This window comes from Borostomias antarcticus (assembly GCF_949987555.1).
Source record: "Borostomias antarcticus genome assembly, chromosome: 15".
Taxonomy (NCBI): Eukaryota; Metazoa; Chordata; class Actinopteri; order Stomiiformes; family Stomiidae; genus Borostomias; species Borostomias antarcticus.
Window position 1 is genome coordinate 20629374 of NC_140248.1, and position 25801 is coordinate 20655174.

At 42.3% G+C, this 25801-nt stretch overlaps 3 protein-coding genes across 3 annotated transcripts in view; all 3 read left to right on the plus strand.

Annotated features, from left to right (window-relative positions):
- Window positions 1-193: 193 nt before the first annotated feature.
- Window positions 194-7361, plus strand: LOC311318937 (protocadherin beta-16-like; the record flags this gene model as incomplete). The annotated part of the gene is made up of 4 exons (XM_084450372.1): window positions 194-2521; window positions 4676-4859; window positions 4986-6034; window positions 7350-7361. Exons 1-4 carry the CDS (start codon window positions 233-235, stop codon window positions 7359-7361), a joined length of 3534 nt encoding a protein of 1177 aa, XP_084306498.1. The 5' UTR covers window positions 194-232.
- A 580-nt stretch (window positions 7362-7941) lies between these two features.
- pcdh1g18 (protocadherin 1 gamma 18) overlaps window positions 7942-25801 on the plus strand; it is a 145233-nt gene continuing 127373 nt past the window's right edge. The window contains exon 1 of the mRNA XM_084449489.1: window positions 7942-10260. Within this exon, the coding sequence (XP_084305615.1) occupies window positions 7957-10260 (2304 nt within the window). The 5' untranslated portion in view covers window positions 7942-7956. The remainder of the gene's footprint in view (window positions 10261-25801) is intronic.
- LOC311318449 (protocadherin beta-16-like) lies at window positions 12815-25671 on the plus strand (the record flags this gene model as incomplete). The annotated part of the gene is made up of 6 exons (XM_084449800.1): window positions 12815-13130; window positions 13269-13321; window positions 13511-14757; window positions 15998-16179; window positions 22729-24884; window positions 25660-25671. 6 exons carry the CDS (start codon window positions 12815-12817, stop codon window positions 25669-25671), a joined length of 3966 nt encoding a protein of 1321 aa, XP_084305926.1.

Here is a 25801-nt window from a genome sequence, read left to right on the forward strand (position 1 = left end):
CGTCGTGTAGGCTTCGCACTGAAAAGAACAGTTGGTTGTTTGTGTTTCATACGGACAATACCTAATTCTGCCTGGATGGTATTTGATTGCCAGATGATTAGGATTTGAAACGTCTTTCTTTAACATGGAATGCAGGAGCTCCTCGATTTGTTTTTCCTTATTTTGTCTGTCTTTGTTTCCTTTGCTCGTCCGCACCAGCTACGGAGATGTGACCTATTCTATTAACGAGGAGATGAAACGCGGGTCGGTAATTGGAAATATAGCCAAGGATCTGGGATTGGACGCCAAAAGACTCATTTCACGAAAGGCTCGCTTAGGTGCTGATGGTAACAACAAACGCTACTGTGATATTAATCTGAATACCGGTGAAATAGTCGTCGGTGAAATTATAGATAGGGAGCAGCTCTGCGCTAGGAGGCTTTCCTGCTCCTTGAAATATGAAATTGTCTTGGAGAATCCCTTAGAATTGCATAACATAATTTTGCAAATACAAGATGTAAATGATAACGCTCCACAATTTGGGAAAGAAGTTATTAAATTTGAGATCAGAGAGTCGGCAGACAAAGGCGCCCGATTTGCTGTGAACCAGGCACTGGACGCAGATATAGGCCTCAATGCTGTCCAAAGCTACATATTGCAAAGGAATGAACACTTTAGTTTGGCCGTTCATACTAATCCTGGTGGTGGAAAGCACAGCGAACTGGTTTTGGAGAAAGAGTTAGATCGTGAACAACAACAAGAGGTGACATTACTGCTTACTGCCGTTGACGGAGGGACTCCACAGAGATCTGGTACTGTAGTTATACACGTCACTGTTCTCGATGCAAATGATAATAAACCAGTTTTCAGCAAGAACATATATGAAGTTAATCTGCTTGAGAACTCGCCAGTAGGTTCTGTTGTTATTACTGTGTCTGCTACTGACGCAGACGAGGGGGCAAATGGAGAGGTGACGTACGGATTTGGTCCCATCTCAGACGATGTGAAGAAAATATTTTCCCTCCATCCCAAAACGGGTGACATAAGCATCGTTGGAGAAATGGATTTCGAAAAAGAGTCAATTTATGAATTCAGTATCCAAGCCGAAGACAACTCAGGACTGACTTCTTTTGCCAATGTTATAGTCCAGATAACGGATGTAAATGACAACGCCCCGTTGATATCTATACAGTCTCTGACCACTCCCATCCCTGAGAATGTGTCACCTGGTACAGAGGTGGGCATCATTAATGTCCAGGATAAAGACTCAGGGGGAAATAGACAGGTCCGATGCTCCATCCAGCAGAATGTTCCTTTCAAACTAAATCCCTCCATTAAAAACTACTATTCTCTGGTAACTACCAGTGAATTGGACCGTGAGATGATATCAGATTATAACATAACTATCACTGCTACGGATGAGGGATCCCCACCTTTATCCTCCTCAAAGACTATTCATCTATCTGTCTCTGACGTAAACGACAACCCTCCTGTGTTTGAAGAACAATCCTACAGCGCCTATGTGACTGAAAATAACAAGCCTGGCTCCTCTATGTGTTCTGTTACTGCCAGAGACCCAGACTGGAGACAGAACGGCACAGTGGTCTATTCTCTACTGCCCAGTGAGGTCAACGGTGTCCCGGTGTCTTCATATGTATCCATTAACGGAGACACGGGGGTGATCCATGCTGTGAGAGCATTTGATTATGAACAGTTTAGGAGCTTCAAGGTCCAGGTTGTAGCCAGAGACAATGGTTCTCCTCCACTCAGCAGTAACGTGACTGTGAGTGTCTTCATAACAGATGAGAATGACAACTCTCCACAGATATTATACCCTGCTCCAGCAGGGAACTCCTTGATGACTGAGATGGTCCCCAAAGCTGCTCTGGCGGGGTCCCTGGTTTCCAAGGTGATAGCTGTGGATGCTGACTCTGGGCAGAACGCGTGGCTTTCATATCAGATTGTTAAATCGACTGATCCAGGACTTTTCACTATTGGTGTCCATAGTGGAGAGATCAGGGCCCAGCGGGACATTTCTGATTCTGACAGTATGAAGCAGAACCTGGTTATATCAGTGAAAGATAACGGACAGCCCTCTATGTCTACAACCTGTTCTGTCTACTTACTGATATCAGATAACCTGGCTGAAGTTCCTGAGCTGAAAGACATGTCTTATGAGGGGAAGGACTCCAAACTAACCTCCTACTTGATCATCGCTCTGGTGTCTGTCTCCACCTTCTTCCTGACTTTCATCATTATAATATTGGCAGTGAGGTTTTGCCGTAGGAGGAAACCTAGACTGTTGTTTGATGGAGCAGTCGCCATTCCCAGCGGGTATTTCCCTCCCAACTATGCAGAGGTGGATGGAACAGGAACGCTCCGGAGTTCTTACAATTATGACGCTTACCTGACAACGGGCTCACGCACCAGTGACTTCAAGTTTGTCACATCTTACAACGACAACACGCTGCCAGCTGATCAGACACTGAAAAGAAGTCCAGATAGGTTCCTCACTCTCAACACAGTAGGAGAACTGAACGAGGTAAGACAATTTATTTGAGATCCTTTCTCATGTGAAAATTAACAGTTATATTGTCGGGAAGCTTTTAAGTCTACTTAGCCGCAACATAACCGGCACTATGACCTAATTTTGGCGCATATATTAAAACGTGGACGGCCCACGCAACAGTAAATTTGAAGTCTTTTTTTTTTTCAAAACCGGATTAATACGTTTTGTATAAAGTGTATATTGGCTCATCAATTTCTTGTTAAAACCAGATTACACGTCGCTTTAGTCATTACATCTGATTAAAATACATGCATTACAGCGTGTGTAAACTATCGTTAGGCCTAAAAATTGAGCGAGGATGTAGCATAGCCTATCTACTTTTGGAATGCCTTGGAACTAACTTGTTTTTATGAAGGCCTATTAAATGTTCAAGAACTGTATTTTATTTTTATCCACGAATCATGTCGTCTCTGTTCCACAACTAGCTACATTTGGCCTGTTTCAGTACCATGGATAGCTCCCGAGTGTTTGTAGCTGCCTGTGCTGCTTTGGTACTAGCGGGAAGCTACTTATTGGAGAATAGTCTGTGAACGTTTCTCTCTTACTTGATGAGAGACTACTGGATAGTGCCTTCCTTATTCTGAGCATCTTGTGCACATTACTGTTTAATAGTATTTAGTTTATTGATTGGATCCAGCCTGCGTTCTAAATAATACTTAGTTCCTCAGCCTCAAGCTGAGCTGCAGCCCTGAGCTATGTTATGAATACTGACGTGAAAGGATAGTTTGCATCCATTGGAATTAAATAGTATCGCTTTGTGTTTCAGGCTACAAGCCACTGCCATCTTGGTAGGCATATAGGCTACTTCTTAGGAATAACCATTGAGACGGAGTGCCTGGTCTAGAAAACATTTTCCTGCAATTTTAACGAATTACACCGAGTGTCGCTATCTACCAGCAATTGATGTTACTGTAGCGTACATGTTTCTCTCCACCCACTTATACAATAAGACCAAAACGTCGTGTTGGCTTCGCACTGAAAAGAACACTTGGTTGTTTGTGTTTCATACGGACAATACGTAATTCTGCCTGATGGTATTTGATTCCCAGATGATAAAGATTTGAAACGTCTTTCTTGAACATGGAATGCAGGAGCTCCTCGATTTGTTTTTCCATATTTTGTCTGGCTTTGTTTCCTTTGCTCTTCCGCACCAGCTACGGAGATGTGACCTATTCTATTAACGAGGAGATGAAACGCGGGTCGGTAATTGGAAATATAGCCAAGGATCTGGGATTGGACGCCAAAAGACTAATTTCACGAAAGGCTCGCTTAGGTGCTGATGGTAACAACAAACGCTATTGTGATATTAATCTGAACACTGGTGAATTGGTTGTCGCAGAAATTATAGATAGGGAGCAGCTCTGTGCTAGGAGACCTTCCTGCACCTTAAAATATGAAATAGTGCTGGAGAATCCTTTAGAAATATATAACATGATCCTGCAGATACAAGATGTAAATGATAACGCTCCTCAGTTTGGAACAGAATTTGTAAAATTTGAGATCAGAGAGTCGGCAGACAAAGGCGCCCGGTTTGCGATAAATCAGGCTCATGACGCAGATATAGGCCTCAACGCTGTCCAAAGCTACACATTACAAAGGAATGAACACTTTAGTTTGGACGTTCACACAAATCCTAGTGGTGGAAAGTATGGCGAGTTGGTCTTGGAGAACGAGCTAGATCGTGAGCAACAACAAGAACTGACATTACTGCTTACTGCAGTTGACGGAGGGACTCCTCAGAGATCTGGTACTGTAGTTATACACGTCACTGTTCTCGATGCAAATGATAATAAACCAGTGTTCAGTCATAATGTCTATAAAGTGAATCTGCCTGAGAACTCGCCAGTAGGTTCTGTTGTTATTACTGTCTCTGCTACAGACGCAGATGAGGGGACAAATGGAGAAGTGACGTATGGATTTGGACCCACCTCAGAGGAATTGGGAGACTTATTTTCACTTGATGCTAAAACTGGCGACATAAGCATTGTTGGAAAAATAGATTTCGAAAGAGAAACAATTCATGAATTGAGCATTCAAGCTAAAGACAACTCAGGACTGACTTCTTTTGCCAATGTTATAGTCGAGATTACAGATGTAAATGACAATGCCCCGTTGATATCTATACAGTCCCTGACCACTCCCATCCCTGAGAATGTGTCACCTGGTACAGAGGTGGGCATCATTAATGTCCAGGATAAAGACTCAGGGGGAAATAGACAGGTCCGCTGTTCCATCCAGCAGAATGTTCCTTTCAAACTAAATCCCTCCATTAAAAACTACTATTCTCTGGTAACTACCAGTGAATTGGACCGTGAGATGATATCAGATTATAACATAACTATCACTGCTACGGATGAGGGATCCCCACCTTTATCCTCCTCAAAGACTATTCATCTATCTGTCTCTGACGTAAACGACAACCCTCCTGTGTTTGAAGAACAATCCTACAGCGCCTATGTGACTGAAAATAACAAGCCTGGCTCCTCTATGTGTTCTGTTACTGCCAGAGACCCAGACTGGAGACAGAACGGCACAGTGGTCTATTCTCTACTGCCCAGTGAGGTCAACGGTGTCCCGGTGTCTTCATATGTATCCATTAACGGAGACACGGGGGTGATCCATGCTGTGAGAGCATTTGATTATGAACAATTTAGGAGCTTCAAGGTCCAGGTTGTAGCCAGAGACAATGGTTCTCCTCCACTCAGCAGTAACGTGACTGTGAGTGTCTTCATAACAGATGAGAATGACAACTCTCCACAGATATTATACCCTGCTCCAGCAGGGAACTCCTTGATGACTGAGATGGTCCCCAAAGCTGCTCTGGCGGGGTCCCTGGTTTCCAAGGTGATAGCTGTGGATGCTGACTCTGGGCAGAACGCGTGGCTTTCATATCAGATTGTTAAATCGACTGATCCAGGACTTTTCACTATTGGTCTCCACAGTGGAGAGATCAGGGCCCAGCGGGACATTTCTGATTCTGACAGTATGAAGCAGAACCTGGTTATATCAGTGAAAGATAACGGACAGCCCTCTATGTCTACAACCTGTTCTGTCTACTTACTGATATCAGATAACCTGGCTGAAGTTCCTGAGCTGAAAGACATGTCTTATGAGGGGAAGGACTCAAAACTAACCTCCTACTTGATCATCGCTCTGGTGTCCGTCTCCACCTTTTTTCTGACTTTCATCATTATAATATTGGCCGTGAGGTTTTGCCGTAGGAGGAAACCTAGACTGTTGTTTGATGGAGCAGTCGCCATTCCCAGCGGGTATTTCCCTCCCAACTATGCAGAGGTGGATGGAACAGGAACGCTCCGGAGTTCTTACAATTATGACGCGTACCTGACAACGGGCTCACGCACCAGTGACTTCAAGTTTGCCAGATCTTACAACACGCTGCCAGCTGATCAGACACTGAAAAGAGGTCCAGATAGATTATTAGAAGAAAGCATCATTACACTCAACTCCACAGGAGATTCGAACGAGGTAAGGCAATTTAATCGAAATCCTCTCTGGTGAAAATTAAGAAATCATATTTTTGGGCCTACTGTAGCCTATTTTGCAGCATAGCCTAATATGTAGGCTATGCGGCAGCACAGCCGTGCCAATAACCACGACAACGCACGACCTCGAGTGTGTTATTGCTTTTATACAACAGCACTGCCGTTGAATTGTTTTGGGAAACCTAGGTTTGTAATTGCAGCGTTCAATTTCGCTAATTTGCATTGCTTTCAGACATTCGCAATCGGTAGCCTACTTTGTTTACCGCTGCTAATAGGCAATTCAACGCCAGCTGGACTGGTCCCCAAAACAGAGCGAGCTAGCTAGGTAGCTAGCGACCAATATAACTTAATGAAAGTAGGCCCTGTGTGTCCCAAAGTGTGTCACCTTTCAACAAAAAGAAAATAACCTTTCAAATGTCAGTACATTTACTGCTCATAATCTCTATCACGTCGTGATACAATGTAGGCCTATCAAAGCGGAGTGAAACTTTTACCGGTGATTTTACCTGTTGGTATATTGTGGCTCGGCTTCGATGCCAACCACAATGCGAGGTTGGAACTACTGTAGATGTTGTAGCCTAATTATCTTTTAATGTAATTCTTAGTATAAAGTCAAACGTTATTACTATAGCGCATTTCATACACCGTACGCATATCTGATACCGTCCAGGGCCCACATAATTAGAGAATGAAGAGCAGAAGAGCAGAATGAGCCTTGGGTAAAGTGTAATCAAGTTCTGATTCGTCAGAGAAAACTCTCTATTGTCTTATCTAAAATCATTTGAAGCCTAGGAAAATTGTCTTTAGGCCTAGGATATATTTTGGGACTATGCTACTTTTGGAATTAGCCTATATATTGGTGTGTAGGCTACTACCTTCTCTTCTTTCGTAAATGCTATCATCCGTCCCTATTCCTCAAAACTGATACAGTAGCTTCATTTGTCATGGGAAGCCTTGCCCCTTTTCAATACCAAGGAAGTAGACAGCTCCCCTGTGTGTTCGTATCAGTCCGAGTCTAGTGAACGTATGCGACCAATTGGCACTTGGGGGATGCTACTCATTGCAGATTATCTTCTATAATGAGAGGCTACTGTTTCGTAAAATGTATGTTTTATATGAGATTCGTAACGCACACTGGTAAATCAAATCAAATGTAGCCGTGATTTACATAAAACAAACCTGTGTGTGTGTGGTTAGTTGGCAAAAATTACGCCCCTATGTGTTTGTGTGTGTGCGTGCATGTTTGTGTGTGCTGGCGCGTTTGCGTGTGGGTGCCCATACACATATGTGAATTCCAGGTTTTACCATGAATGACAAAGACAAAATATTACTTTTTACGTTCACTTTAGTTGGTATGCTGTTTCAGCACCACGCATAAGGACAGCGTCTGTCAGGGCATTTCTACGCAAATAAGCCACAGTTTTGGTTCCGCAAGCAAGCAATTATTTAAGTGAACGAGTTAGATGCAATCACTGGAGGCCTTCTCGATCTGTTCAAAGAGTGTTCAGTCGCAAATGCCACAAGCTACACATCTCTGCCTACATTTTTAGATTGCAGTTTTCAAATAAATACTCTTAGTGTCGCTGTTGACTATGGATTGGCCGTTGGACACATTTTAAATACAGTCCAGCCCTACAAAAGGGGCAGATATTTAATGATAAGGGAGACAAAGCTATGTGCAGCGGTGGATAGGCTACGATAGACTACCGGATATATTAGGCCTAACAAATAATATTTGTTCCGTTTGAATAACACATTCCACGCAACGTTGAAAATCTGTGGACATTATAGGCCTAAGTCTTTGGAAATATGGGTTTACGAGTTTCGTCCTCGTTGCTCTGTCTCGCTCTTCTTTTCTTGGTGCGTACGACCAGTGCGGACACGAGATATTCTGTGCCAGAGGAGATGAAACGCGGATCTATAATTGGAAATTTAGCTAAGGATCTTGGATTGGATGCAAAACGATTTTCATCCAGAAAGGCGCGTTTGGATATGGATGGTAGCCGTGAAAGGTACACAGATATAAATCTGAATACTGGCGATTTAGTTGTGTCTGAAAGGATTGACAGGGAGGAGCTGTGTGGGCCGAGGGTCTCTTGTACCTTGAAATACGAGCTTGTGTTGGAGAACCCGCTTGAACTGCATCGCATCACTGTGGACGTCCAAGATATCAACGATAACTCACCAACATTCTCCACGGATCGTATTCAACTAGAGATAAGGGAGTCAGCCGATAGAGGAGCTCGCTTCCTTCTGAGCGAGGCTCACGATGCTGACATAGGACAAAATGCAGTTCAAAAATATTCACTTGAAAAAAATGACTATTTTTCAGTAGTTGTCCATTCAAACCCAGACGGTGGAAAATACAGTGAGTTAGTGTTACAGAAGGAGTTGGATCGTGAAGAGCAAGATGAGGTGACATTATTACTAACTTCAATTGATGGTGGGACTCCGGAGAAGTCTGGTACTGTAAATGTACACGTCACTGTTCTAGATGCGAATGATAATATCCCAGTATTTAATCAGAAGGAATATAAAGTCACTTTGCCTGAAAATTCTCCATTGGGAACTGTTGTAACTACCGTTACGGCCACTGATGCAGACGAGGGATTGAATGGCGAGGTGACGTATGAATTGAGTCGATTGAGTAACAAAGCGTCAAAGCTGTTTTCTATTAACAAAACAACAGGGCAAATTAAGGTGATGGGGCCTGTTGACTTTGAGGACGAAACATACTATGAAATGAGCGTGCAGGCGAAAGATGGTTTAGGTTCAGCCTCTAATTGTAAAGTCACTATTGAAATTACAGATGTGAATGACAACGCTCCAGTGATATTCATCAAGTCTCTGACCAATCCCATCCTTGAGAATGTGTCACCTGGTACAGAGGTAGGCATCATTAATGTCCAGGATAAAGATTCGGAGGCAAATAGACAGGTCCGCTGCTCCATCCAGCAGAATGTTCCTTTCAAGCTAAATCCCTCCATTAAAAACTACTATTCTCTTGTAACTACCAGTGAATTGGACCGTGAGATGATATCAGATTATAACATAACTATCACTGCTACGGATGAGGGATCCCCACCTTTATCCTCCTCAAAGACTATTCATCTATCTGTCTCTGACGTAAATGACAACCCTCCTGTGTTTGAAGAACAATCCTACAGCGCCTATGTGACTGAAAATAACAAGCCTGGCTCCTCTATGTGTTCTGTTACTGCCAGAGACCCAGACTGGAGACAGAACGGCACAGTGGTCTATTCTCTACTGCCCAGTGAGGTCAACGGTGTCCCGGTGTCTTCATATGTATCCATTAACGGAGACACAGGGGTGATCCATGCTGTGAGAGCATTTGATTATGAACAGTTTAGGAGCTTCAAGGTCCAGGTTGTAGCCAGAGACAATGGTTCTCCTCCACTCAGCAGTAACGTGACTGTGAGTGTCTTCATAACAGATGAGAATGACAACTCTCCACAGATATTATACCCTGCTCCAGCAGGGAACTCCTTGATGACTGAGATGGTCCCCAAAGCTGCTCTGGCGGGGTCCCTGGTTTCCAAGGTGATAGCTGTGGATGCTGACTCTGGGCAGAACGCGTGGCTTTCATATCAGATTGTTAAATCGACTGATCCAGGACTTTTCACTATTGGTCTCCACAGTGGAGAGATCAGGGCCCAGCGGGACATTTCTGATTCTGACAGTATGAAGCAGAACCTGGTTATATCAGTGAAAGATAACGGACAGCCCTCTATGTCTACAACCTGTTCTGTCTACTTACTGATATCAGATAACCTGGCTGAAGTTCCTGAGCTGAAAGACATGTCTTATGAGGGGAAGGACTCCAAACTAACCTCCTACTTGATCATCGCTCTGGTGTCTGTCTCCACCTTCTTCCTGACTTTCATCATTATAATATTGGCCGTGAGGTTTTGCCGTAGGAGGAAACCTAGACTGTTGTTTGATGGAGCAGTCGCCATTCCCAGCGGGTATTTCCCTCCCAACTATGCAGAGGTGGATGGAACAGGAACGCTCCGGAGTTCTTACAATTATGACGCGTACCTGACAACGGGCTCACGCACCAGTGACTTCAAGTTTGTCACATCTTACAATGACAACATGCTGCCGGCTGATCAGACATTGAAAAGAAGTCCAGATAGATTATTAGAGGGAAGTGTCCTCACTCTCAACACAAGAAGAGAATGTAACGAGGTAAGACCATTTATTTGAGATAATTCCTTTCTTGAAAATTATTCTGGTATGTTTGTGGGCAGCTGTAAAGTCTACTTAGCTGCAACATTATCAGCACCAATGATCGCATTTTGTCGCATATGTGAAAACGTGGAGGGCCCACGCAACAGTGAGTTGAAGTATTTAGTTTCAAAACTTTGCTGTGGATGCTGACTCAGAGAAAAAGCGTGTCATCTTAATTTCATTGCAGCCCATGTAAAATGCGCAAGCACGCTTCACTTCCATTCCCATGTTAAAGCCCCAGTCCGCGATTGAAAAGTAACACTTTTTGGTGTTATTGTTTTGGTTCCTGCCATTCCAAAATTATGGGCATCCACATGCACATTTGCGCAGCTGCATATAATTACATTGTATTATGCACAATATCTGTATCATATCACCACCCCTCCCCAACCTGTACTAATATTTTTACTATTATTATAAATTATTTTCATACATAGCCTATTACAATGTGACGGCTGGCTGTCAATATTGCTTGAGCTGTTATGGCCTTCTCGTGTGCTATCATTTAATATAGAACAAAATCCACTGGACTCCAATAATAAATAATAATAATTATTATTATTATTATTATTGTTATTATATTACATGCATTTGAGTGCTTTGTTTGTGGAATAAAGATATTATATATATATATATATATATATATATATATATATATATATATATATAATACAATAACATATGATCTTTATTCCACGAACAAAGCACTTAAATGCATGTAATACTACTACTACTACTACTACTAATAATAATAATAATAATAAACATTAGAATAATAAATATAAAAATAATAAGGTCGTGATAACAATTAGGCTGTATGCTACAGTAGGCCTGCAGCCAAATGAGAATTGGCTCCGACACATAGCCTTTGATTTTGAATACAGGCCCTAGGGAACTTATATTTGAATACAGGCCCTAGGGAACTTATATGTTAATACAGACCCTATACGGAACTTATATTTTTCATACAGGCCCTAGTAGGGAACCGAGACAATCACCATTGTGGGATGAATGAAGTTAAATCAAGTCATACATTTTGCATATTGGTTTTTATAATGTTTTTTCTTCTTTATTATAGTAGGCTATATAATTTCTTCAATTAATTAAGCCTAGGCTTGTAGGCTACTGGCCAAATGCTCGTACTAATCCAATCAGAAGTCACAAATTCAACACTAGCTGGAAAAAAAATGCAAGGAAGTTTACAAATCCAGAATGTTCTGTTAGTGGTCTGTCGTTCACGGAATGCGCTTTGAAAAATAGCGTCTAGTGGGGCCGTGGGGGCCTTTTTGCTTATATCTGCGCACGGAATAAAGCGTCTGGGCGCTTGTGCCACTAGTGGGTTTCCGCCAAGCCTAAACTTTGAGCGAGGATATGACGTCTGGAACTTCATACAGGCCTATGATATCATCAGCCAATACATTCGCAAATTATTTTTTTCCCGTCCATGTTAGCTGCAGTGCATTTCTCAGTGGAAACGTTGGCCTGTTTCAGCACCACGGCCTCTGGAGAGCTCCCTCGTGTTTATGTATCTGTCTGAGTGTAGTGAACGTGACGTGCGAGTACTTGTCACTTGGGATACTTTATACTGCAGATCAGTGTGTGAACGTGTCTCTTCTCCTTGATGAGAGGTTACTGGATAGTGCATTTCTTATTCTGAGCATCTTGTACACATTACTGTTTACTCGGCATAGTACTTAGTTTATTTATGATTTAGCCTACTTCCTATAACACCTAGTTTATCAACCAGCTGAGCTGCAGCCCTGAGCTCTCTTATGAATATTGACGTGAAAAGATAGTTTGCATCTATGAATAAATTTGACTTCAATAGGCATTTATTTTTTTCAGAGTACAGTATAAGTTACTGCCATCTCAGTAGGCCTATACTCATTAGGAATGCGGAATAACCATTGAGATTATGAGGGCTAGTCTAATTTTGCTGCAGTTTTAATGAAGTACGCCGAGTGTCGCTATCTACCAGCAATTGATGTTATATGTCTCTCCACCCACTTCTACAATACAAGGCGAAAGGATTGTGTAGGCTTTGCACTGAAAAGAACAGTTGGCTGTTTATATTTTAGACACACAATAAGTAGATATTTTGCCTGGATTATATGGTATTTGATTGCTACACGATTAGAATTTGACTATGTTTTTCTTGAAAATGGAATACAAGGGCGTCTCAATTTGTCCATCGATATTTTTGCTGGCTTTGTGTCCTTTGCTCGTCCGCACCAGCTACGGAGATGTGACATATTCTATTAACGAAGAGATGAAACGTGGATCGGTAATCGGAAATATAGCCAAGGATCTGGGACTGGATGCCAAAGGACTGTTGACCCGGAAAGCTCGCATAGATGTTGACGGTGGCAAAAAACGCTATTGTGATATTAATTTGAGCACAGGTGAACTAGTCGTCGCTGAAATAATAGACAGGGAGCAGCTTTGCGGCAGGAGGCTTTCATGCTCCTTAAAATATGAAATGGTCCTAGAGAATCCTTTAGAACTACATAATATGATTCTGCAGATACAAGACGTTAATGATAACGCTCCGCAATTTGGGGAAGATATTGTTAAATTTGAGATCAGAGAGTCGGCAGACAAAGGCGCCCGATTCGCTGTGAATCAGGCACATGACGCAGATATAGGCCTCAACGCTGTCCAAAGCTACACATTGCAAAGGAATGACCACTTTAGTTTGGCCGTTCATACTAATCCTGGTGGTGGAAAGCACAGTGAACTGGTTTTGGAGAAAGAGTTAGATCGTGAGCAACAACAAGAGGTGACATTATTGCTTACTGCCGTTGACGGAGGGACTCCACAGAGATCTGGTACTGTAGTTATACACGTCACTGTTCTCGATGCAAATGATAATAAACCAGTTTTCAGACAGAACTTGTATAAAGTTAATCTGCCTGAGAACTCGCCAGTAGGTTCTGTTGTTATTACTGTCTCTGCTACTGATGCAGACGAGGGGGCAAATGGGGTGGTGACATACGGATTTGGACCCACCTCAGACGACGTAAAGAAATTATTTTACCTCAATCCCAAAACTGGCGAAATCAGCATAGTTGCGGAGATGGATTTCGAAAAAGAGTCAAATTATGAATTTAGTATTCAAGCCAAAGACAATGCAGGACTGACATCTTTTGCCAATGTTATAGTCGAGATTACAGATGTAAATGACAATGCCCCGTTTATATCTATAAAGTCTCTGACCACTCCCATCCCTGAGAATGTGTCACCTGGTACAGAGGTGGGCATCATTAATGTCCAGGATAAAGACTCAGGGGGAAATAGACAGGTCCGCTGCTCCATCCAGCAGAATGTTCCTTTCAAACTAAATCCCTCCATTAAAAACTACTATTCTCTGGTAACTACCAGTGAATTGGACCGCGAGAGGATATCAGATTATAACATAACTATCACTGCTACGGATGAGGGATCCCCACCTTTATCCTCCTCAAAGACTATTCATCTATCTGTCTCTGACGTAAATGACAACCCTCCTGTGTTTGAAGAACAATCCTACAGCGCCTATGTGACTGAAAATAACAAGCCTGGCTCCTCTATGTGTTCTGTTACTGCCAGAGACCCAGACTGGAGACAGAACGGCACAGTGGTCTATTCTCTACTGTCCAGTGAGGTCAACGGTGTCCCGGTGTCTTCATATGTATCCATTAACGGAGACACGGGGGTGATCCATGCTGTGAGAGCATTTGATTATGAACAGTTTAGGAGCTTCAAGGTCCAGGTTGTAGCCAGAGACAATGGTTCTCCTCCACTCAGCAGTAACGTGACTGTGAGTGTCTTCATAACAGATGAGAATGACAACTCTCCACAGATATTATACCCTGCTCCAGCAGGGAACTCCTTGATGACTGAGATGGTCCCCAAAGCTGCTCTGGCGGGGTCCCTGGTTTCCAAGGTGATAGCTGTGGATGCTGACTCTGGGCAGAACGCGTGGCTTTCATATCAGATTGTTAAATCGACTGATCCAGGACTTTTCACTATTGGTCTCCACAGTGGAGAGATCAGGGCCCAGCGGGACATTTCTGATTCTGACAGTATGAAGCAGAACCTGGTTATATCAGTGAAAGATAACGGACAGCCCTCTATGTCTACAACCTGTTCTGTCTACTTACTGATATCAGATAACCTGGCTGAAGTTCCTGAGCTGAAAGACATGTCTTATGAGGGGAAGGACTCCAAACTAACCTCCTACTTGATCATTGCTCTGGTGTCTGTCTCCACCTTCTTCCTGACTTTCATCATTATAATATTGGCCGTGAGGTTTTGCCGTAGGAGGAAACCTAGACTGTTGTTTGATGGAGCAGTCGCCATTCCCAGCGGGTATTTCCCTCCCAACTATGCAGAGGTGGATGGAACAGGAACGCTCCGGAGTTCTTACAATTATGACGCGTACCTGACAACGGGCTCACGCACCAGTGACTTCAAGTTTGTCAGATCTTACAATGACAACACGCTGCCAGCTGATCAGACTCTGAAAAGGAGTCCAGATAGATTACTAGAGGGAAGTGTCCTCACTCTCAACACAGCACGAGAACTGAACGAGGTAAGACAATTTATTTCAGATCCTTTATCTGGTGAAAATTAACATTTATATTTTCTGGCAGCGTTTAAGGTTTTTCAAAACCAGAATAATAAGTCGTGTATGAAGCGTAATCAGGCTCAACAATATATTTTTAAAACCAGAATAGACGTCGCGTAAGCCATTACATCAGATCAAAAACGTGCATTGCAGCGTATACAAACTAACTATCGTTAGGCCTAAAAATTTAGCGGGGATGTGGCATAGCCTATCTACTTTAGGAATGCCTATTTTCGGAACTAACTTGTTTTTATGAAGGCCTGTTATATGTTCAAGGACTGTATATTATTCTCTTCCATGAATGCTATATTGTCTCTGTTCCACAACTAGTAGCTACATTTCTCAGTGGAAACGTTGGCCTGTTTCAGTCCCATGGATAGCTCCCATCGGGTTTAGCTGCCTGTAACCCGCGTTGGAACTATAGAAGGAGGCTACTTATTGTAGAATAGTATGTGGACGTTTCTCTTTTACTTGATGATAGACTACTGGATAGTGCCTTCCTTATTCTGAGCATCGTGTACACATTACTGTTTAATAGTACTTAGTTCATTCATTGGATCCAGCCTGCGTTCTAGAGAATACTGAGTTCATCAGCCTCGAGCTGAGCTGCAGCCCTGAGCTATGTTATGAATACTGTCGTGAAAGGATAGTTTGTATCCTTTGGAATTAAATAATATCAGTTTGTGTTTGAGGCTATAGTTTAAGCCACTGCCATCTTGGTAGGCATATAGGCTACTTATTTGGAATAACCATTGAGACGGAGTGCCTGGTCTAGAAAACATGTTCCTGCAATTTTAACGAATTACACCGAGTGTCGCTATCTACTAGCAATTGATGTTACTGTAGCCTACATGTTTCTCTCCACCCCCTTATACAATTAGACCAAAACGTCGTGTTGGCTTCGCACTGAAAAGAACAGTTGGTTGTTTGTGTTTCATACGGACAATACGTAATTCTGCCTGGATGGTATTTGTTTGCCAGATGATTAGGATTTGAAACGTCTTTCTTGAACATGGAATGCAGGAGCTCCTCGATTTATTTTTCCTTATTTTGTCTGTCTTTGTTTCCTTTGCTCGTCCGCACCAGCTACGGAGATGTGACCTATTCTATTAACGAGGAGATGAAACGCGGGTCGGTAATTGGAAATATAGCCAAGGATCTGGGATTGGACGCCAAAAGACTCATTTCACGAAAGGCTCGCTTAGGTGCTGATGGTAACAACAAACGCTATTGTGATATTAATCTGAACACCGGTGAACTAGTCGTCGGTGAAATTATAGATAGGGAGCAGCTCTGCGCTAGGAGGCTTTCCTGCTCCTTGAAATATGAAATAGTCCTGGAGAATCCCTTAGAATTGCATAACATAATTTTGCAGATACAAGATGTAAATGATAACGCTCCTCAATTTGGAAAAGAAGTTGTTAAATTTGAGATCACAGAGTCGGCAGTCAAAGGCGCCCGGTTTGCTGTGAACCAGGCACTGGACGCAGATATAGGCCTCAACGCTGTCCAAAGCTACATATTACAAAGGAATGAACACTTTAGTTTGGCCGTTCATACTAATCCTGGTGGTGGAAAGCATAGCGAACTAGTTTTGGAGAAAGAGTTGGATCGTGAGCAACAACAAGAGGTGACATTACTGCTTACTGCTGTTGACGGAGGGACTCCACAGAGATCTGGTACTGTAGTTATACACGTCACTGTTCTCGATGCAAATGATAATAAACCAGTTTTCAGCAAGAACATATATGAAGTTAATCTGCCTGAGAACTCGCCAGTAGGTTCTGTTGTTATTACTGTGTCTGCTACTGACGCAGACGAGGGGGCAAATGGAGAGGTGACATACGGATTTGGTCCCATCTCAGACGATGTGAAGAAAATATTTTCCCTCCATCCCAAAACGGGTGACATAAGCATCGTTGGAGAAATGGATTTCGAAAAAGAGTCAATTTATGAATTCAGTATCCAAGCCGAAGACAACTCAGGACTGACTTCTTTTGCCAATGTTATAGTCCAGATAACGGATGTAAATGACAACGCCCCGTTGATATCTATACAGTCTCTGACCACTCCCATCCCTGAGAATGTGTCACCTGGTACAGAGGTGGGCATCATTAATGTCCAGGATAAAGACTCAGGGGGAAATAGACAGGTCCGCTGCTCCATCCAGCAGAATGTTCCTTTCAAACTAAATCCCTCCATTAAAAACTACTATTCTCTGGTAACTACCAGTGAATTGGACCGTGAGATGATATCAGATTATAACATAACTATCACTGCTACGGATGAGGGATCCCCACCTTTATCCTCCTCAAAGACTATTCATCTTTCTGTCTCTGACGTAAACGACAACCCTCCTGTGTTTGAAGAACAATCCTACAGCACCTATGTGACTGAAAATAACAAGCCTGGATCCTCTATGTGTTCTGTTACTGCCAGAGACCCAGACTGGAGACAGAACGGCACAGTGGTCTATTCTCTACTGCCCAGTGAGGTCAACGGTGTCCCGGTGTCTTCATATGTATCCATTAACGGAGACACGGGGGTGATCCATGCTGTGAGAGCATTTGATTATGAACAGTTTAGGAGCTTCAAGGTCCAGGTTGTAGCCAGAGACAATGGTTCTCCTCCACTCAGCAGTAACGTGACTGTGAGTGTCTTCATAACAGATGAGAATGACAACTCTCCACAGATATTATACCCTGCTCCAGCAGGGAACTCCTTGATGACTGAGATGGTCCCCAAAGCTGCTCTGGCGGGGTCCCTGGTTTCCAAGGTGATAGCTGTGGATGCTGACTCTGGGCAGAACGCGTGGCTTTCATATCAGATCGTTAAATCGACTGATCCAGGACTTTTCACTATTGGTCTCCACAGTGGAGAGATCAGGGCCCAGCGGGACATTTCTGATTCTGACAGTATGAAGCAGAACCTGGTTATATCAGTGAAAGATAACGGACAGCCCTCTATGTCTACAACCTGTTCTGTCTACTTACTGATATCAGATAACCTGGCTGAAGTTCCTGAGCTGAAAGACATGTCTTATGAGGGGAAGGACTCCAAACTAACCTCCTACTTGATCATCGCTCTGGTGTCAGTCTCCACCTTCTTCCTGACTTTCATCATTATAATATTGGCAGTGAGGTTTTGCCGTAGGAGGAAACCTAGACTGTTGTTTGATGGAGCAGTCGCCATTCCCAGCGGGTATTTCCCTCCCAACTATGCAGAGGTGGATGGAACAGGAACGCTCCGGAGTTCTTACAATTATGACGCTTACCTGACAACGGGCTCACGCACCAGTGACTTCAAGTTTGTCACATCTTACAACGACAACACGCTGCCAGCTGATCAGACACTGAAAAGAAGTCCAGATAGGTTCCTCACTCTCAACACAGTAGGAGAACTGAACGAGGTAAGACAATTTATTTGAGATTCTTTCTCATGTGAAAATTAACAGTTATATTGTCGGGAAGCTTTTAAGTCTACTTAGCCGCAACATAACCAGCACTATGACCTCATTTTGGCGCATATCTTAAAACGTGGACGGCCCACGCAACAGTAAATTTGAAGTCTTTTTTTTTTTTTTTAACCGGATTAATACGTTTTGTATAAAGTGTATAGGCTCATCAATTTCTTGTTAAAACCAGATTACACGTCGCTTTAGTCATTACATCAGATTAAAATACATGCATTACAGCGTATGTAACTATCGTTAGGCCTAAAAATTGAGCGAGGATGTAGCATAGCCCATCTACTTTTGGAATGCCTTGGAACTAACTTGTTTTTATGAAGGCCTATTAAATGTTCAAGAACTGTATTTTATTTTTATCCACTAATCATGTCGTCTCTGTTCCACAACTAGCTACATTTGGCCTGTTTCAGTACCATGGATAGCTCCCGAGTGTTTGTAGCTGCCTGTGCTGCTTTGGTACTAGCGGGAAGCTACTTATTGGAGAATAGTCTGTGAACGTTTCTCTCTTACTTGATGAGAGACTACTGGATAGTGCCTCTAGATTACTAGATGGAAGTGTCCTCACTCTCAACTCAGCAGGAGAATCTAACGAGGTAAGAAATAAAAATAGTTTCTCTACCTATTTTATTTCGAAAGCCAGCTTGTGTCCATTTGGGCAAGTTATTTGACCACAATGGAAATTAATATCCACTATTTTTTCTTAACACGACTGAAAGTGTGTGTGCATATACAGTGTATATGTATGTATATATATATATATATATATATATATATATATATATATATATATATATATAAACATATATATAGCCAAGGCAAGTTTATTTATATAGCACATTTCAGCCACAGGGCAATTCAAGATGCTTTACATGAGACATTAAAAGCATTAAAACAAAATGCAAGACATTATAGACATTTAAAACAAAAAGCAGGACAAATAGAATACAGGAATAAAAGTTACAATGCAGTATACAGTACAGTATACTCCATAAACATAACTCCTCTTAGAAAGCAGTGGCAAAAAGAAAAGTCTTCAGGCTAGTAAGCTGCAGTTTTCTGGTAGTTTGTTCCAGATATGTGGAGCATAAAAACGGAACGCTGCTTCTCCATGTTTTGTTTTAACTCTTGGGACAGAAAGCAGACCTGTGCCAGACAACCTGAGGGGTCTGGATGGTTCATAGCGTATGAGCAGATCAGAAATATATTTTGGCCCTAGACCATTCAGTGCTTTGTAAACCAACAGCAGTATTTTAAAGTCAATTCTTTGAAAGACAGGAAGCCAGTGTAAGGACCTTAGAACTGGTGTGATGTGATCCACTTTCTTAGTCTTAGTGAGGATTCGAGCAGCAGCGTTCTTAATCAGCTGCAGCTGTCTGATCGATTTTTTAGAGAGACCTGTAAACACGCCGTTACAGTAGTCGAGTCTACTGAAGATAAATGCATGGACAAGTTTTTCCAAATCCTTCTGGGGCATAAATCCTTTGATCCTTGATGTATTCTTCAGGTGATAGTAGGCTGACTTTGTAATTGACTTAATGTGGCTGTTGACATTCAGGTCTGAGTCCATGACTACACCAAGATTTCTGGCTTTGTTTGTGGTTTTTAGCATTACTGATTGAAGTTGAGCACTGACTTTTAATCGTTCTTCTTTGGCTCCAAAAACAATTACTTCAGTTTTATTTTTGTTTAGTTGGAGGAAGTTCTGGCACATCCAATCATTGATTTGTTGAATGCACTTACTCAGCGCTTGTATGGGATTATAGTCTCCTGGTGATATGGTGATATAAATGTGTGTGTCGTCTGCATAGCTATGGTAACATATTTTGTTGCTTTCCATAATTTGAGTTAGTGGGAGCATGTAAATGTTGAACAGAATAGGCCCCAGGATGGAGCCTATTCTGTCAGCTCAGATTTGTAGTTGCCTATAGACACAAAATAGTCCCTGTCCTTTAAGTAGGATTCAAACCAATCTAACACTGTAACAGAAATTCCAAACCAATTTTCCAGTCGGCCTAGTAGTATGTTGTGGTCTACCGTGTCGAACGCAGCGCTGAGATCCAGTACTACTAAGACTGAGATTTTGCCATTATCTGTGTTTAAATGGATGTCATTAAATACCTTAATTAGAGCAGTCTCTGTGCTGTTGTGTGGTCGAAATCCCGACCGATATCTATCTATCTATCTATCTATCTATCTATCTATATATATATATATAGATATATATGACTATTACTAAAAAGGCCTAGCTGACTTAAGCATAGTGTAGTCTAACCTCCCTGATGGTTAGACTGAATTCAATGGTCCACCAACCTTTGTATTCAGTGTTGGTTTACTTCGTCTCAGCCCTGATTAGGAATTATTTTATTGTAACATTTGTTTCTGGTGTGTTTCGAGCGATCTACATGAGAACAATTTTGTATCACCCTAATATTGTATTCCTACAATGTCCTTATCAAGAATTGTTGGCCCTTTAGTGCATTTCAAACTTCATGTCGGATATGTTTCAGCTCCTCGGACAGCGATACTGTCACTGAGCCTTTGCTGTTAGGCTAATTCTTAAAAAATAAGAAACAGGACGAAAAACAAATATTGCACGATGCCGATGAAACTAATGTGCATCGTGCAATAGGGTAATAATTATGAAGAATCTTAAAGAGTAAGTGAAAGCACATTACACATTTTTAAATGTTTTACTTTTAAACAAACAGCCAAACTGACAGCGGCAACGAGCAAGGTGTCGAAATGGCTAGTTTATGCTTGACCCTTAATGTAGGCAAAACCGTTGCTTGTATTTCACAGCGAGGAATAATAATTCAATTAATCCTGACATTTTAATTAATGGTGAAGTCCTCACACCTGTGACACGTTAAATATCTAACGTTAGGCATTATAATTGACACAAAAAATAAGTTAGTAGGGTCATTATCAATGTTAAATTTAATCTGAATAATAGAGCATTGTGTAGCGGTATTCTCCGTCTGCCGCAAAGCTTTTTGTAAATGCTATGGTTTTCCACCATCTCTCTTACTGCATAACAACCTGGTCACAGTTGTGATTACCCTCAAGTACAACTTAACAAGATTAAAAAGACTCTCTGTAATCACTGTAACATCCTGAAAAATATAATTTCCTAAATTTTGATAACTTCTTATTTTACTCTGATGCATGCCTGATGTTTAAAATTATTCCTAATCTCGCACAGACGCACACCCTCCTAGCGGATGCCTCGCCTATCCCGGCAGTGGTGGTGCCGGTAGAACTTGAGCATTTACGGATGACTGAGTACCGCAGTTCAGAAAGACAGCTTTTGATCAATCTGCTTTCTCGGTTAAAATAGTGGGGAAATGGAATTCTATACCCACAAACATTAGAAACTCAAGAAGCTTTACAGTGCTTAAAACTAGCCTCAAGCTTTGGTTAAAGTCAACACAAATGTATCATCACCAAAGATTGCCCTATATTATACTGATTTGAACTATTTCACATTCATGGACTGTTTTATGCCGTGTAGTTGCTGCTCTGTGGTTCTTATTTGTTTACCTGCCCAGGTACGCCTACTGTATGTTATCTTCTAGCTAACTCTGGTGCAATTACGTTTTAATTGTGCGCTGTCCCTGCAAGAATAAATAAATAAATAAATACAATTCTAACACTCAACCACGTAGGCCTAATGGGTCTATGTTATTATTTCAGCCCATCTAACAGGTCTCTTATCAATGCTATTTATTGATAAACCCAGGTTGGACAGTTGCACATTTTCCCTTTAAGATTCATGAATGCTACTGTACATTAATCAGGGAATACCAAAAGGGGTAGGATATGCCTTTATCATCTGCTGTATTTGTTAAGGACTCAGGATGTCGCTGTCTACCAGCTAAGGACAGCTGGAAAGGTCTCCACCAGTCTCCTCAGTACAAAGGGGGTGTTATTCTCTACGTCTAAACAGGAGTAGAGTAATTCGCATGCGTTTTTCTACCATTTCCTTGATTATCATCTGTAGTTGACGCGGGTTTTACGTTACGTTTTGTAGCAGGAATCAAAGTGGTTCTCATTTACATAAAAACATCAGGACATCAAGGTTCTTTTGATTTACAATTCAGAATGGAAAACCGAGGATATGTTTCTCTTTTCTTCCTGATGGCTGTGCTTGTTTTCCTCGTGCGCATCAGCAATGGAGACCTGAGCTATTCTATTCCAGAGGAAATGAAACGTGGATCTGTAATCGGAAATATAGCGAAGGATCTGGGGCTTGATGATAAGAGACTGTCAGCTCGAAAAGCTCGTTTAGATGTGGACGGTACAAAACGCTATTGTGATATTAATCTGAATACTGGTGATCTCGTTGTGGCTGACAGAATGGATCGAGAACAGCTCTGCGGTCTGAGGATTTCCTGTGCGTTAAAATTCGAAATGGTTCTCGAAAATCCTTTGGAATTGCATCGTATATCTCTTCAGATTCAGGACATTAACGATAATTCACCCCAATTTGCAGATGATGCTATAAAATTAGAAATCAGAGAGTCTGCCGTGAAAGGTGCCCGCTTTCCCATCAACGAGGCCCACGATGCGGATATAGGTCAGAATGCTGTTCAAAGCTATGCTTTACAACGTAATGACCATTTTTCTTTGGCTGTTCATACCAACAGAGACGGAGGGAAATATGGCGAGTTAGTGTTAGAGAAGGAGTTAGATCGAGAACAACAAGATGAGGTGACATTATTACTTACTGCAGTTGACGGTGGAACTCCACAAAGATCTGGGACGGTAGTTATACACGTCAACGTGCTGGATGCAAATGACAACATTCCCGTTTTTAGCAAAGAGGAGTATAAAGTCACTTTGCCAGAAAATTCTTCTTTGGGCACCGTGGTAGCTACAGTGAGCGCCACGGATGCAGATGATGGTGCAAATGGGATGATTACTTATGAAATGGGTCGAATATCTGAAGATGCGCGGAAATTATTTGAGCTAGATAGTAATAGGGGATCGATCACACTTACTGGACCGATTGATTTCGAGGAACAGTCCTTTTATGAACTGCGTGTACTTGCCAAAGACGGAGCAGGACTCGTGTCCTATACGAAAGTATTGATCGACATAACCGACATTAATGACAATGCACCTGTGATATTCATCAAATCCCTGACCAATCCCATTCCTGAGAATGTGTCACCTGGTACAGAGGTGGGCATCATTAATGTCCAGGATCAAGACTCAGGGGGAAATAGACAGGTCCGCTGCTCCATCCAGCAGAATGTTCCTTTCAAACTAAATCCCTCCATTAAAAACTACTATTCTCTGGTAACTACCAGTGAATTGGACCGTGAGATGATATCAGATTATAACATAACTATCACTGCTACGGATGAGGGATCCCCACCTTTATCCTCCTCAAAGAATATTCATCTATCTGTCTCTGACGTAAATGACAACCCTCCTGTGTTTGAAGAACAATCCTACAGCGCCTATGTGACTGAAAATAACAAGCCTGGCTCCTCTATGTGTTCTGTTACTGCCAGAGACCCAGACTGGAGACAGAACGGCACAGTGGTCTATTCTCTACTGCCCAGTGAGGTCAACGGTGTCCCGGTGTCTTCATATCTATCCATTAACGGAGACACGGGGGTGATCCATGCTGTGAGAGCATTTGATTATGAACAGTTTAGGAGCTTCAAGGTCCAGGTTGTAGCCAGAGACAATGGTTCTCCTCCACTCAGCAGTAACGTGACTGTGAGTGTCTTCATAACAGATGAGAATGACAACTCTCCACAGATATTATACCCTGCTCCAACAGGGAACTCCTTGATGACTGAGATGGTCCCCAAAGCTGCTCTGGCGGGGTCCCTGGTTTCCAAGGTTATAGCTGTGGATGCTGACTCTGGGCAGAACGCGTGGCTTTCATATCAGATTGTTAAATCGACTGATCCAGGACTTTTCACTATTGGTCTCCACAGTGGAGAGATCAGGGCCCACCGAGACATTTCTGATTCTGACAGTATGAAGCAGAACCTGGTTATATCAGTTAAAGATAACGGACAGCCCTCTATGTCTACAACCTGTTCTGTCTACTTACTGATATCAGATAACCTGGCTGAAGTTCCTGAGCTGAAAGACATGTCTTATGAGGGGAAGGACTCCAAACTAACCTCCTACTTGATCATCGCTCTGGTGTCTGTCTCCACCTTCTTCCTGACTTTCATCATTATAATATTGTCCGTGAGGTTTTGCCGTAAGAGGAAACCTAGACTGTTGTTTGATGGAGCAGTCGCCATTCCCAGCGGGTATTTCCCTCCCAACTATGCAGAGGTGGATGGAACAGGAACGCTGCGGAGTTCTTACAATTATGACGCTTACCTGACAACGGGCTCACGCACCAGTGACTTCAAGTTTGTCAGATCTTACAATGACAACACGCTGCCAGCTGATCAGACACTGAAAAGAAGTCCAGATAGAATATTAGAGGGAAGTGTCCTCACTCTCAACACAGCAGGAGAATCTAATGAGGTAAGAAATCTTGTTTTATGTCATGAATAGACTTTGGTCCATTTATGACACATAGCGTGTTTGAAAAACAGGGAGGACCCAAGAAACTGACTTGGTTACGCCATTTAATCTCTTGTAATGCTCTGCTGGGTGGCAACTCTCACTTGAGTCTAATGGAAAGTGTAACACACACACTACTACTCTTTGCACTACCTACCTTGAAGAAATGTGTGTAATATACCTTTATTTTAGTGTAATAGCCTACATAAAATGGCCTTAATCTTGATCGAGAGACATGGCCTCTCTAGGCCTATACTGCTGGTACAGTGCTACTTTTGGAACAGTACAAGGGGGTTTTCACACACCCCTGCAATGTCATTGTGTAGGCTCCTATATGTTTTAGCATATGCTGTCACTTTGTCCTTTGCTTTTTTTTCTGTCCCATACCCAAACCGATTTTGATTTCTGCAGGTAAATCATAGCCTTTTCAGCACCAGCCTGTCAAGACCTGGGTTTCAAAGCCTGGCACAACCAAGAATTAAAACAATTATAGGAGACTTATTTGAAGGCCAAACCCTGTTGTCATTCTCCGAGCTGCAGCAGTGATACAACCTGGAGAACTATCATTTTGTAGATACTTACAGTTCAGGCACTTTATCAGTAAGGATACCACATTAGCTTTTACCACCGTACCTTGCCGGTTGAGAGGGCTTTGCCCTTGCAGTTATCCAAGAAAACTGTCAGTGTCTAACTGTCTATTAGAGTTATCAACTCTAATTCATCCCTGCCTCCCCAGACTACTAAATAAGCCTAGGAGAGAGACCTAGGCATTCCTGACAACACCAGACCATTATCCCTCCTCTACCAAACTTTACAGTTGGCACAATGCAGTCAGGCAGGTAAAGTTCTCCTGGCATTCGCCAAACTCAGACTCGTCT